Raw genomic sequence first — 13313 nt, forward strand, 5'->3', positions numbered from 1 at the left:
GACTCAAACTGCATCTTAAACTGTGGTTTAATAGATTATTGACAAAAAAGAATATGGATCGGTTGGCTGCAGCAAGTGCCTCTGTGCTGGAAACGAGGTGAGTAAAATATATTTAGCTTAACATTTTAAACATCGAAGGGAGTGGGATGGACAGAAGTAACAGTAATAAAATGGAACGAATTGTACTGAAAGAAAATATATTATTTTCAAAACTATAGGTTTCCTTTAAGGCACTGGTTTCCAACCCAGTCCTCAAGTACCCCTAACAGTACAGGATTTATGGATTACCCAGTTGTTTCTAAGGTGTTATTTAAAAAAAAAAAAAAAAAAAAAACCTTTATACAAAACAGTGTAATCCCTAAATCCAGAACTGTTAGTGGGTACTTGAAAACTGGGTTGGGAACCCCAGGTTTAATATTTTTTTTTACTTTATAGAGTTTATCCACTAAACAATGGTTTATCATTTATTTAAATAGTTTTCTGGCTACTCTCCCGACATTTTGCAACTAATTTGTCAAGTCATCAGAACACACTGTAATGTAAATAATTCTCTATTTCAGATGACCGAGTTACATTTTTATACATATACATTTTCCATGTAGGTGGTTAAATCCCAGGCATAGATCATGAACACTATCACATCTGACCTAACAGGCTGTAAGGATGTATCAATAGGATGCAATAGAATGATATATCTGTGGGATAAAATAGAATTCTGTAACTATTCTATTGTGAACTTTTTGTTCTGTGCCACTCATTTTCTGTTATTTTTCATTACAATTACAAATAATTGTTCTAAATATCTGCACCACTGAAATTCAGTTCGATGTGTTGACTATGTTCTGTTTTATTGCCATATATTTTGATGGATCAACAGTTATCAATTACCAATGCAAAGGATGCCATGAAAATACTGTTTGGTTCACCATATGTTTTCTAACATAATATGCCATGTTTCCATTATTAAAATGGAAAACACCTGAAGGGCTTTTGTATAATAGCATCAACATCCAGTACACCAAACTGTGCAAAATAGAAAAGGGCGTTTTATACAAAAATTGCCAAACCGGAAAGATTATCTATCTCCAGCAATTTTTCCAGTTTTGTTAGCTTATCTTAAAGCTTACATTTCCTTATTACAGTTGTCTATAATTCATGGTTTATTGCAGTGGTGGCAACCTTTGGAACGTTAAATGTTGTAGACTACATCACCCATAATGCTCTTAAAGCTAAAAGGCTGGCAAAGCATCATGGGAGATCTAGCTCGCCTATCCCTGGTATAGTGAAAAACCACAAAGTGTCTCCATATTGTGGAAATAGTAAGTAACCCTTCATAAAAAAACAAAAACAAAGTATAATTAATTCAGGTTACGAGGTACCTTCACATATTTTTGAGTTTACGGTAGCTTTCTGTAGCAACATACTAATATTTTAATATTCTGTCATTTGATTTAACCCATTCAGAAAGGTTGGTAAGCCCACTGCACACGAACTTACAGTTTTTCATTTCACGCAGGCAAAATGTCATTACACAGTGTACTCTAAGTATACAGCAAACGGAAATACCAATCCTCTACACTGGGGTTCATGGAGACAAGCTAGACAGTTACTGTCTATATTGTCATCAAACCTTTCAGACGTTTGATAACTGATAAAATGCCATGAGAGGTTATAAATATGGAGTAAAACTGTATTGATTAAAATTTGATTTTCTGAAATTGTGAGTGAATTTGCAGTTAGAAACCTGGTAAGTATTGCACTTATAAATGATACAAGACTTGACAAAGCAGAACTGTACAATAATTGTAAACTAGTTTTAACTGGCTTTCTGATATTACTGGATTCTTGGTGATTTAACACATACAGGGAAAACATTGCTGTGATGTTTTCAGACTACTCATAAAAAACTAGTAAGACTCTGGTAATGGAATCAGGGGGTGGCTTACTCCTAACATGTGAAAAAGAAAACCGAATTCAGCTCAGGAAATGTCCCAGAACCCATCCTATCGTTAAAGTGGCGGTGGTCCAGATGATAAATGCTCAAGAAATTTCAAGGAAGGTCAGAACTGATCTTTTTTTTTTTGACTGTTCACAGCAGAAACCACACAGCAGTGTTTCTGAAAAACAAAACAGAGCATTAGTTGGTTCAGCAGTTCATAATCTTTTTCTCCCCTTTCGTTATTTTTATTACTTCAGGCTACTCTACCCTTCAAAAACCGTTGATTGTATTACTTGTTTGGGAACATGAGTGGGGATTATAAAAGGCCATTGTCTGCAGTGCTGATACGTATTTAAATGTTCATTGTATGATTTAATGTTTTTCTAATCCACAGTTAGATATCTCGTAAATCACATTCACTGTTTAATATAATCTGAACATCCAAAACATGAAATTCACATTCTAAATATCAATTTAAAAATAAATACAATAAAGGAATAGTTTCAAAGTTCAGTGGATTGGACATGGTGTTAATTAAAATATGGATTTCTTGCAAATAACAGAGGGTAGTAGGTGTAAAAGCTATACAATGTGATGTATGTACTAAAAATAATTGTATTTCTCTTTGACATCACAGCAAACAGCTAATCCTGTTTTTGGATACATTTAAACCACAATCTAAAATATAGACACACACACACATCTAACAAATACATTAAACTGAAGGCACCAGCACTAGGTTCCAAAACATACCAGCTACAGGCAAAGAAACTACACATGTTCTAGTTAGATATCAAATAAATTCTAGGGTTGACTGTGACTTAATACATGTATCTGGGTGTGGGGCCTTAAGTGACTGCTATAAATATATTTTAATATTAAAAACTGTTGTGCTTCACACTGTGACAGAGTACAGTATTTTAGTAGGTGTAATTATTGTCTATTTCTTAGAAGACTTATACATCACTCTAGGCATTTAAACCCCGGCAAAACTAAAACTCAACAAGATTGCTTGGCACATTCATTCATCCCAATCCAACAGTGATTAAATATGTATACTGGACCAGTAAGTACGACCTGTGTCTATACATGCATATACACAAAAATAGAAACCATCGGAAATTGCATATAATGTAAGAATGCATTCCAGAACTGTGATGTATCTGATATGAATTTAATTAGCATATTGTTTTTAAACAAAGCAGTTGCAAAAATACCAGTAAAAAGCATTCCCTTTAAATCTCGCTCTTGTGGGAAAATAACAGATATATCAGTAAGTAGTATTTTTATTGGAATACACATAAAGAGATATAAGAAAGCTGAATAGATGCTACATACAGAACCCCAAACAGAATCCTACTGCCCTTGTATGTGTTAAAACATATACCAAAATATTAACCCCCACCAAAAAAGGCAGAATTAGACCTGATAATAAAAGTCAACAGTTAAAGAGAATAATGAGACCAAAGAGGGGAGGTTGAATATGTGTAACATAAAGACTGTGCATCATACAGGACATTTTACCATTCAAATTTCCACAAACCTTCAGCTTGTTACTTCTCTGCAATATGTCATTGCTCAACAGGTGCTTCAGACACAGAACAGCTCTTATGTGTTCTCTAAAATGGAAACAAATTAATGGGGTTATTTTATTATGGCGTTATGAGCAAAGCACATGTAAAGTGAATCACACTACAGGGTACATAACTCAAATCACAGTGTACATGCTCACGTTGGTGAATGTTTATTAAGACAATACGGTATGTACCAAAGCTTCAATCTCTATGCTGCTAGCCTCGACTAAAAGTCACTCACCAATGGATGCCTGACGGATCCATGGATTTTGACTTGCCCATGGCTAATGAATGGGTGCAAATTTTGAGCTCTGGTTTAAACTTTCGATACTTCAACTCCATTGGCTATTGTAATTTTTAAAGTCAATTGGCATTATTTACATTGTTTTTCACTCTTGTCAAATTTTGAGACCATTTCTCATAAGATTGTCAAGTTAAGAAAATAAATCTGGAAGTGTATTTACTAATCGGCAAACTATGGTGTACTGACAAGCGAATTGCAGAATTTATGACTGGACTGATCATCTGTAGAATTTTAATAATGTATCTGTTTTGGTCAAACGTGAAATCCTATAGTATTTAGCATTTATATGTTGCAGCTTTCAGTAGTGATTAACGAAAATACCTTCCTGCAACATTAAAATGTTTTCATAGTAGAAGGCAGTACCTTTCAATATTATTATATTTCATTTGTGTCTAAGAATGGTTTAGGATTAGGCAAAATTAATTCAAACATACACATCATGTCAATATTATATCATGTGAGAGGAGAATAATATTTAGTTTATGTAAGCAGGGAGAGTGTGTCAGGTTACTAGTTTGGTGTGGGGGGTAACCCCTAATTGAAATATGTAAGAACGAAGGGAAAGGGAGGATCAGAGGTAGATAATAACTCATACCTCATAACCCTGACCTTTCAAAGTACAACAGCAACCCATAAACAAATAATTAAAACATAACCTTTATTGAATGAATATAAAACCAAAAGTATCAGGTAATATTAAGTGTAACGGTAATATAGCCTTATACAGGCTGTGAAAATATAACAACTTCTCTAAATGTAGGAAAGAGGAAGGGAAATTAAACAATAAGTAACAAAAAATAATAACCAAAATATTTGAAACAAAATATGAAAATCTAATTTGGCTGAAAGAAATGGGGGAGGGAAGGTGTACTGACTACAACAATAGCGGTCAGAGAGACAAATAACTTCAGGGAATAGGGAGGGGAGAGTAATGAACAATGAAAGAGATAGAGATATTTTGTTAAATATAGGTTTTTCCTATCACCTAAAAGTGCCTTCATGGGCACCCCTTAAAAAATAATCTAAATTCTCATATCCTCCCAAAATCCCCAAATTTGTAAAAAGAAAAGGACACCTTCCCCGCACACCAACAGCTAACCATTAATTAAATAATGAAATAGATGAATAGATTCATATTAAAATCACAGCGTGGTGGCTATCTAAAAATTACATTAAGCTGCAACAGTTCCTACGCGCGTTTCGCTAAGTAGTAGCTCTTCCAGGGGAGAAAAGCTACTACTACTACTTAGCGAAATGCATGTCTCCCCTCCCCTTTTCCCTGTAGTTCTTTGTCTCTCTGACCGCTAAGGTTGTAGTCAGTACATCTTCCCTCCCCCTTTCTTTCAGCTATATTAGATTTTCATATTTTTGTTTAAACTATTTTGGTTATTATTTTTCGTTACTTATTGTTTAATTTCCCTTCCTCTTTCCTACATTTAGAGAAGTTGTTATATTTTCACAGCCTGTATAAGGCTATATTACCATTACACTTAATATTACCTGATACTTTTGGTTTTATATTTATTCAATAAAGGTTATGTTTCAATTGTTTGTTTATGGGTTGCTGCAGTACTTTAAAAGGTCAGGGTTTTGAGGTATAAGTTATTATCTACCTCCGATCCTCCCTTTCCCTTCGCTCTTACATGTGAGAGGAGAATATTTAAAATAAATTATGTGATAAATTTGTTTCTTAGCTAACCATGGCAGCATATACCAATGGTTTAGCCCTACCCCGAACAGCACATAGATCAGGAAAAAGGACAACATTCTATGAGAGGGCTCCTTTTTTTTGTGACTCTCACTGTTTTATTCTGTCTCCCACACAACAGATGGATAGGGCAAAAAACTTATTTTATGCTCACTAGGTTAGAAAAATAGTGGTTCCAAGTCATAGGTCACTAACCAGTATAGAAAAAGAGAAATTTCCAGTGTGATTGCAAGGCATTCGAAATGAGTTGATTTAGATAAAGCTGAAATCCAAGGCAGCTATTGAGATCAGAAGTTTAAAGGGACACTATAGTCACCTGAACAGCTTTAGCTTAATGAAGCAGTGTTGGTGTATAGCTCATGCCCTGCAGCCTCACTGCTCAATCCTCTGCCATTTAGGAGTTAAATCCCTTTGTTTATGAACCCTAGTCACACCTCCCTGCATGTGACTTGCACAGCCTTCCATAAATACTTCCTGTAAAGAGAGCCCTATTTAGGCTTTCTTTATTGCAAGTTGTGTTTAATTAAGATTTTCTTATCCCGTGCTATGTTAATAGCTTGCTAGACCCTGCAAGAGCCTCCTGTATGTGATTAAAGTTCAATTTAGAGATTGAGATAAAATTATTTAAGGTAAATTACATCTGTTTGAAAGTGAAACCAGTTTTTTTTTCATGCAGGCTCTGTCAATCATAGCCAGGGGAGGTGTGGCTAGGGCTGCATAAACAGAAACAAAGTGATTTAACTCCTAAATGACAGTGAATTGAGCAGTGAAATTGCAGGGGAATGATCTATACACTAAAACTGCTTTATTTAGCTAAAGTAATTTAGGTGACTATAGTGTTCCTTTAATTCATACTTTAGTGAATAACTGTCATCTATCTAATCTTTTCATTCCTATTGATCTTGTAATGCTTGGTTGCAAGTGCATTTCATCCATAATCATAGTCTGATACTGCCACCTGCTGGTAATATCTGGCATAGTTATATTGCCATTTGTTTCAATGCATTGAAGGGTTCAGTAATCTACAATTTATCAGTTGCCATAGAACTTCAATGAAATAGCACTACCCCAGTTTATTATTGCAGAGTTAATCCTAAACCCATTACATTGGGGCTACTAGTCCTTCATATGTTGTTCATTGGGTGCAAGTTAGCAACCCCTTAAATGAAATACAAACACAAAATAGATAATTACAAAAATTAAGGTAAAAAGAGAAAAATATAGGGAGACTTATGTAAAAACACATAATGCATGTTATGTGCTTTTACATAAGTCTGTGTATATCTGTTTTTTGTTTGTATAGTTGAGTAATTTAATTTAAATATTCTCCAACAGTTCTCACATTTGAGAGAAGGTCTAACACTTGTGTTAAATCAGACAGTGCTTCTACATAGCTGCAGCACAACAGTGGGAAAAAAGACAACTGGAGGGCTCTGGCACGACCAAATGAATGCACAATATGAAGGCAGGTAGACAGGAAGTATTTTACTTATATATGTACTCACGGTTTCTTAAACATCCCAAGGCAGTGGCCTATATGTGTTAATCAGGGAGCCACTGTTTAGCAGTCAAAAAAGCACCTCTGGGATTATTCACTAAAGTGAGAAGTGTGTGTATTCCGTTCAGTTATATTTTACAATTTAGTAATTAACTCTGCAACTGCAAACCAACGGTATGATCACATCTATGTATAACATAAAGCACAAATACTTCTGCTGCATAGCGGTTTACTCATGTTTTCATGCATTGTGTGAATATAACTAACACACAAAACGTAAGCAATACTTGTTAAATTAGCATAACTTTAAATTAGTATTAGATGACCAGTGCCAATGGCAGTTTAACACCAAATTCAATATCAAACTCAGAACACAAGACTGGGCAAGGAGCACACCTGCTGGCTGATTCTAAAGTGCAGTTCGGAATCTGAGAGCCACGGATGTTTTAAGGATTCAGTTGCACTCATTCTCCAACTAGAGAAGAACCAAAAACATAAGAGAAAACATGTAGGGGTCATGACAAGAAGAATAGATGATTATAGACATATATCTCCAACATAAGGTAAAAACACGCTTTCCTTACCACTTCTCCTTTACTAGCAACTTAATAATGAAATCTTTGGCTGCTTCAGAAATCTTTTGAAATTCTTCTTCTTCAAAATCATATTCGCACGCCACTATGTTGTTGAGAGTTTCATTGTCATCTTCACCCAGAAATGGTGAGAGCCCACTAAGGCTGAAATTGTAAAAAAAAAAAAAAAAAAAAAAGTGGTTATTTTTTAGCAGAAAATTTGAAACAGTCATATATGTCCTTCCTGACGATCCCGGCGTAGCGGATGAAACGCGTGTTGAGTGCGCGGGTACTTGATTTTTTTTTTACTCTTGACTCTTATTGAAACACTGTTTCTTCAAATGTGGCCTTTGGAGTAAGTTTTTGCACTACACTATGATACTATTGTTACATTACAAGCCCTAGGCCATTACACGATAGGAATACAAGTTAAAATACCAGCACAATGGAGACCCCTAGCGGCGGCTCTGGAGTTTACACAAGAAGGGATTCAGAGGGATTGCTATACTTACTTTATTAATCAGTATATTTTCTCTACATTTATTGTACTTTTTCATATAGCTAACTCACCTTTAATAGTTGTTGATAGTAAATTGAGCCGTTTTTTTACCCATATATTTTCACAAATGGGTGATTAGATGATGAATATATGCTATATTTTAATTATCATAATAAAAGTTATTTTAAATCTGCTTTCTTTTCTCCACATCTCCCTTTTTCAGTTTAGTGCTAAGTGTCTGTCTCATCCAAAACTCTGTAACTATGGAGTAACTTTTCATCAAGCATCACATCCACCAGTTTGTAGTATCTGAAATCAGCTGCCTGCCTGTATCTCCATTCAAATCCTATTAACAAATACTAATAATTAAACTGTTTTGTACATCTTTTAAATATACAACTCTAACATTTTCAGCTGTGTCAATGTATGTGTTCACATAGTATCATTCCAGTGTTAGATACTGTAAGAAATACTTTGAGAAATAATATTACTATATTTCATTATTTTTTAATTTATCAACATGCATTTTAATTGGTTATGTACTTCTATGGATGTGCACTCAAAATATCCATTTTCTTTTCTATGTACTGTTTTTTTTTTTTTTTTTTTTTTAAATGTTAAGGGTATCTGGTATTTAGGGGTTACATAAGACTATTCATGTTTAAAATGAGAAATTATTGATGAATATAATGTAGTTAAATATAATTTGGAAAAGCTATATTAATTAATTGCTCTAAATGCAAAAACAGTAAGTAATTAACACAGGAAATACTATGATTTAAAGTGTGGATTGTCAGGAATGCAAAGTAAATTTAAAATGTTAAGACAACATAACTCCACTAGAAACATTTTTTTAAGTTAGATGTGTTTTTGCCTATAGTTTGTAATCCACACACTACCAACAAATCAAACTTTAGTAAATAACCCTGCAATTTGACAATCTTACATATATAACACCCTTTGATGTTTTACTTCCCTTCATTCAGGCTCAGAGACCTTGTTCTTTGTTAAAATTACAAAATGTTTATTGCTGTATAACATAGGTGCAGTTTTAAATAAAACATTTTTTTTTAGAAAACCTTACTAAATACTGCTGTATGAATACAGGCTATTTTTGTTTGTCTGTTCAGTAAAAGTGACTAAACACTATTTTCATCAGGAAACCAAAAAATGGTGTGCAAAAAATAGCAAATAGTTTTATAGCCAACTCACAGCATGTAGGCAATTACTCCCACACTCCACATGTCTGTGGGAAAAGAGACAAAATCATAGTTCACAACTTCAGGGGCAAGAAATTCTGGAGTACCAAAGTGTACTTTCAACTTTTCCCTTGGCTTATACCTAAAACAAAAAGAGAGACAAAACATCAATAAAAAGAAAAACAAAAACAGACTTTCTCCAAACGGAACAGACAATTTTCCCAATCTAATAATGAAATGCAGAATCATTTCTTCCAGTGCGCCTTCACACATCTGAATGACAGAGAACATAAACAATTCTCCAACACGCAATGAGTAATAATCAGCAACGGAATAAGCTGGCACACAACATTACAAGAGAAATGCCAAAAGTTGAATCCACATAAATCAAAATGCAGCAGATTTTGTAAACTGTTTGACAGTAATTGCATTTTAATATAAAAATCTGGATCTGCCAGTTTTGCTTTTTCAAATATAATTGTGAACATAAACCTGCAATTATGACCCAAATTGCCAGTCTTGACATCATTTGTTGGGGGTTTTATCACTAAACATTGTTTAAAGTTAAGATGATAAGTAAAATCCCAAAGTTCATAAAAAAATAGCTGACTTAGATTTTATGACATACATTTTATGTGGCTAAGTTGGCAATTCGTCATTTATTGAAGAGACCAAGTGCGTTACATGTCCCTTAACCTCTAGACCAGGTGTAACTTGGCAATTCATAATTTATTTCATAAGCCCAATGCGTTACATGTCCCTTAACCTCTAGACCAGGTGTAGGCAAACTTCAGCACATCAGATGCTGTGGACTACATCTGCCATAATGCTCTTACAGCCATAATGCTGGCAAAACATCAGGGAAGGCATAGTCCACAAAATCTGGAGTGCAGGAGGATGCCTACTACTGCTCTAGACCCACTCCTGCTACAGCTGTATCACGTTAAAGTCTGAGTTTTCTTTTAATATTAGACTTCCAGAACCACTTGGCCAGGATTCTACCAGTATAGTGTGAAGAAATTGTCTAATTGTTTCCAGCCTTGATTAATGTAGCCCTCTCCTTATTGGGCTGAAAAGCACACAGATTGCCCCTTCACATGCTTCTGCCATACTCAACAATTGTACGTCCTACAGCTGTCAAACCTCACCCCTCTATACGTTGACTTTCCGCTTTAGCAAGGGTTTGGTTTAAAGTTCTTGTGCTAATCTACAAATCTCTTCATAACTGTGCCCCTGCCTACATCTCCTCACTCATTAGCAGATATGCTCCAACCTGGATTCTTCAATCCGCCAATGATCCGTTACTCTGCCATTCTTGAACCTGCACCCCAGACTCTCACCTGCAGGTCTTCTCCAGGGCTGCCCCTTCCTCATGGAATGCCCTCCCTTGCCTCATTCGACTCTCCCTGTCTCTTCAAAAAATCCCTAAAAGCACACTTATTTACAGAAGCCTATCAGCTCTCCCCTTAACACCTCACCCCTTATAACCTCACTCGGCAATCTCCCATCTATTCTACTCCCTCTCCTCCCAAAGACGCTCCCCATCCCCTAGGTACATCCAGATCACAGAACACTTTATCCCCTTCCCTCTTTTTATGTATCTGTCCCTAATCCTTTTATATTGTAAACTTAGGGCCTCTTCACCTACTGTTTTTGGATGTCAGACAGGTTTTGTTAATATTAATTGTTTTCCTTTTTTCCCTATTGTATAGCACTGCAGAATATGTTGACGCTATTCAAAAAATTATAATTGGATGAAAATAGTCAGAAAGTCAATCCATTAGATGGGTGTATCCCCCAATCAATTAGATGGGTATAGCCCCAACTGTACATTCATGAAGTACATAAAAAATAAACAAATAAATAAATTCATAAAAAAATGCATCCTTTGATACTATTCCAAAGGTTAGATGACTAAGTACCCCCTCCTTTGTAATTGTTAAATTGCCAATTATTTATAGAATGCTAACAAATGATAAACTTCTGGACATATTAAAGGATGCTTTATTTAACTAGCTTTAATTCATCCTAAGTTGATCCTTATACTATTGGTTTTAATAAAAGATCAAGCCTCATGAATTAAGCATGCATGGGATAGGCATAAGGCCATCCTAGATATAATAGACTAATGAGTATTTTGAAATACTGGGCAGACTAGATGGGCCGAATGGTTCTTATCTGCCGTCACATTCTATGTTTCTATGAATCCCTTTGATGTGAATTTCTCTTTTGGAAAGTGGTACATGCCACTTGGTGTAACAGTACTTCAAAATGTATTTTTGATGCTGTAGTTGACATTACTTTCATATAATTACATTTATTACACACTGTATCATGAATTCTACACCCTTTCTTGTTTTTGTGTTTTCCAGGTTTAGTGCTTTCCATGGCTAAGTTTGATGATTATCTGCATGGTATTTATGAGAAATAAAAGAAGTACAGAGTGTTCGCTGCATACAAGACGTACCTTCTAGCTAGTCCAAAATCAATAATTTTGATCTGATAATCTGCCCGATTCACGCACATAATATTTTCTGGCTATAAAGAAAACAAATAAATGAATTAATATGTATGAAATATGCACATGTTAACATACCAAGATCTCACATTCCAATGTCTGGCAATTCATTGTACTATTTATGCCTTTGCTTATACAGCAAGTATACAGCTCCCGCGGTATCAGCAGACAGTGCGCGAGGGAGCAGAGCGGTGAGATTAGAGCTCCCTCGCCGCGTCTGATCTCAGCACAGCCGCACGCCGCCCAGCAGGACCCCAGGGAAGGATGCATTATCCACACCAGCTCTCCAGGTAGGGAGGCTGGGTGGAAAATGTGTATTTATTAAAATAATTAGTGAATGTATGTGATGTGTGTGTCTGTGAGTGACAGCGTGTGCGTCTGTGAGTGACAGCGTGTGCGTCTGTGAGTGACAGCGTGTGCGTCTGTGAGTGACAGCGTGTGCGTCTGTGAGTGACAGCGTATGCGTCTGTGAGTGACAGAGTGTGTGCGTCTGTGAGTGATGGCGTGTGTGCATGTGAGTGTATGAGTGTGTCTGTCGGTGTATGATGAGTGTGTTTGTCAGTGTATGAGTGTGTGTCTGTCAAATCAGTGAGAGTATGTTTGTCATTGAGTATGTGTGTGACTATCCGTGTGTCTGTCAATGAGTGTCAATGAGTCTGTGTCTGTCAGTGACGTCTGTGTGTTTGTCATTGAGTGTGTGACTGTCAATGTGTACAGAGTGTAGCGGAGCGGAGCGCGGTACAGGAGCTTCTGTTTCCTGTACCTGGCCAGACTGACAGGAGGTGCTCACAGAGAGAGCACTCCCTGTCAGTTCGGCCGGTACAGAAAACTGAAGCTCCTTTAGGGGATCTGCTCCGCTATGCAATGCAACAATAGAGGTAGGAGGTACACCAGGAAGGGGAGTGTAACCACTAAAGGAATGTGGGGTGCACCAAGGGACAGGGAGGGAATGGGAGAGAAACACCAAGAGACAGGGAAAAGAGGGGGGAGGGGAGAAAAACACTAAGGGACAGGGAAGGGACCACTAATGGTCGGGGAGGGGAAAGGGGCTTGTTAAGAGGCACATAGGTGAAGATGTTTTTTTTGGTGGGGCGGAAAAATGCATCTTCGCCTATGTACCTAAAAATCCAAGCACCGGCCCTGACTATGGAGCCACATGGACATAAAATATAAGAAGAGACCGAGGGAAGTACAGTCAGTGTGAACACTTTAAACAAAGAAAATGTAATTGGAAAAATCTGATCTACAAAGAACTTACTAATGCTGCTCCCCACTACCTGTCCTCACTAATCAACAAATATACTCCAGCAACCACCCTAAGACCTAACTATAACCTGCTCCTTTCATTTTACCATGCCAGACTGCAGGACGGTGTGGTACCAATCCTCTGAAACGTAACACCCTATGCTGTCAGATTTTCCCCCAGTTTGCCTTTCCCCTAAAGACATTCTTGTTCAGGGAAGCATAGCACTCAACTCAGTAACTAACGCATTCCACCTACC

At 36.4% G+C, this 13313-nt stretch overlaps 1 protein-coding gene across 3 annotated transcripts in view; it reads right to left on the reverse strand.

Moving 5' to 3' along the window:
* Positions 1–480: 480 nt before the first annotated feature.
* The window catches only part of MYLK4 (myosin light chain kinase family member 4), a 143919-nt gene continuing 131086 nt past the window's right edge, over positions 481–13313 (reverse strand). For all 3 annotated transcript variants that reach the window (XM_063451794.1, XM_063451795.1, XM_063451793.1), the window contains 6 exons: positions 11761–11831; positions 9307–9435; positions 7608–7760; positions 7420–7498; positions 3483–3558; positions 481–2117 (listed from right to left, as the gene is read on the reverse strand). In XM_063451794.1, the coding sequence (XP_063307864.1) occupies positions 3511–3558; positions 7420–7498; positions 7608–7760; positions 9307–9435; positions 11761–11831 (480 nt within the window). In that variant the 3' untranslated portion in view covers positions 481–2117; positions 3483–3510. The remainder of the gene's footprint in view (positions 2118–3482; positions 3559–7419; positions 7499–7607; positions 7761–9306; positions 9436–11760; positions 11832–13313) is intronic.

This window comes from Pelobates fuscus, chromosome 4 (genome assembly GCF_036172605.1).
Source record: "Pelobates fuscus isolate aPelFus1 chromosome 4, aPelFus1.pri, whole genome shotgun sequence".
In the NCBI taxonomy this organism is placed as follows: Eukaryota; Metazoa; Chordata; class Amphibia; order Anura; family Pelobatidae; genus Pelobates; species Pelobates fuscus.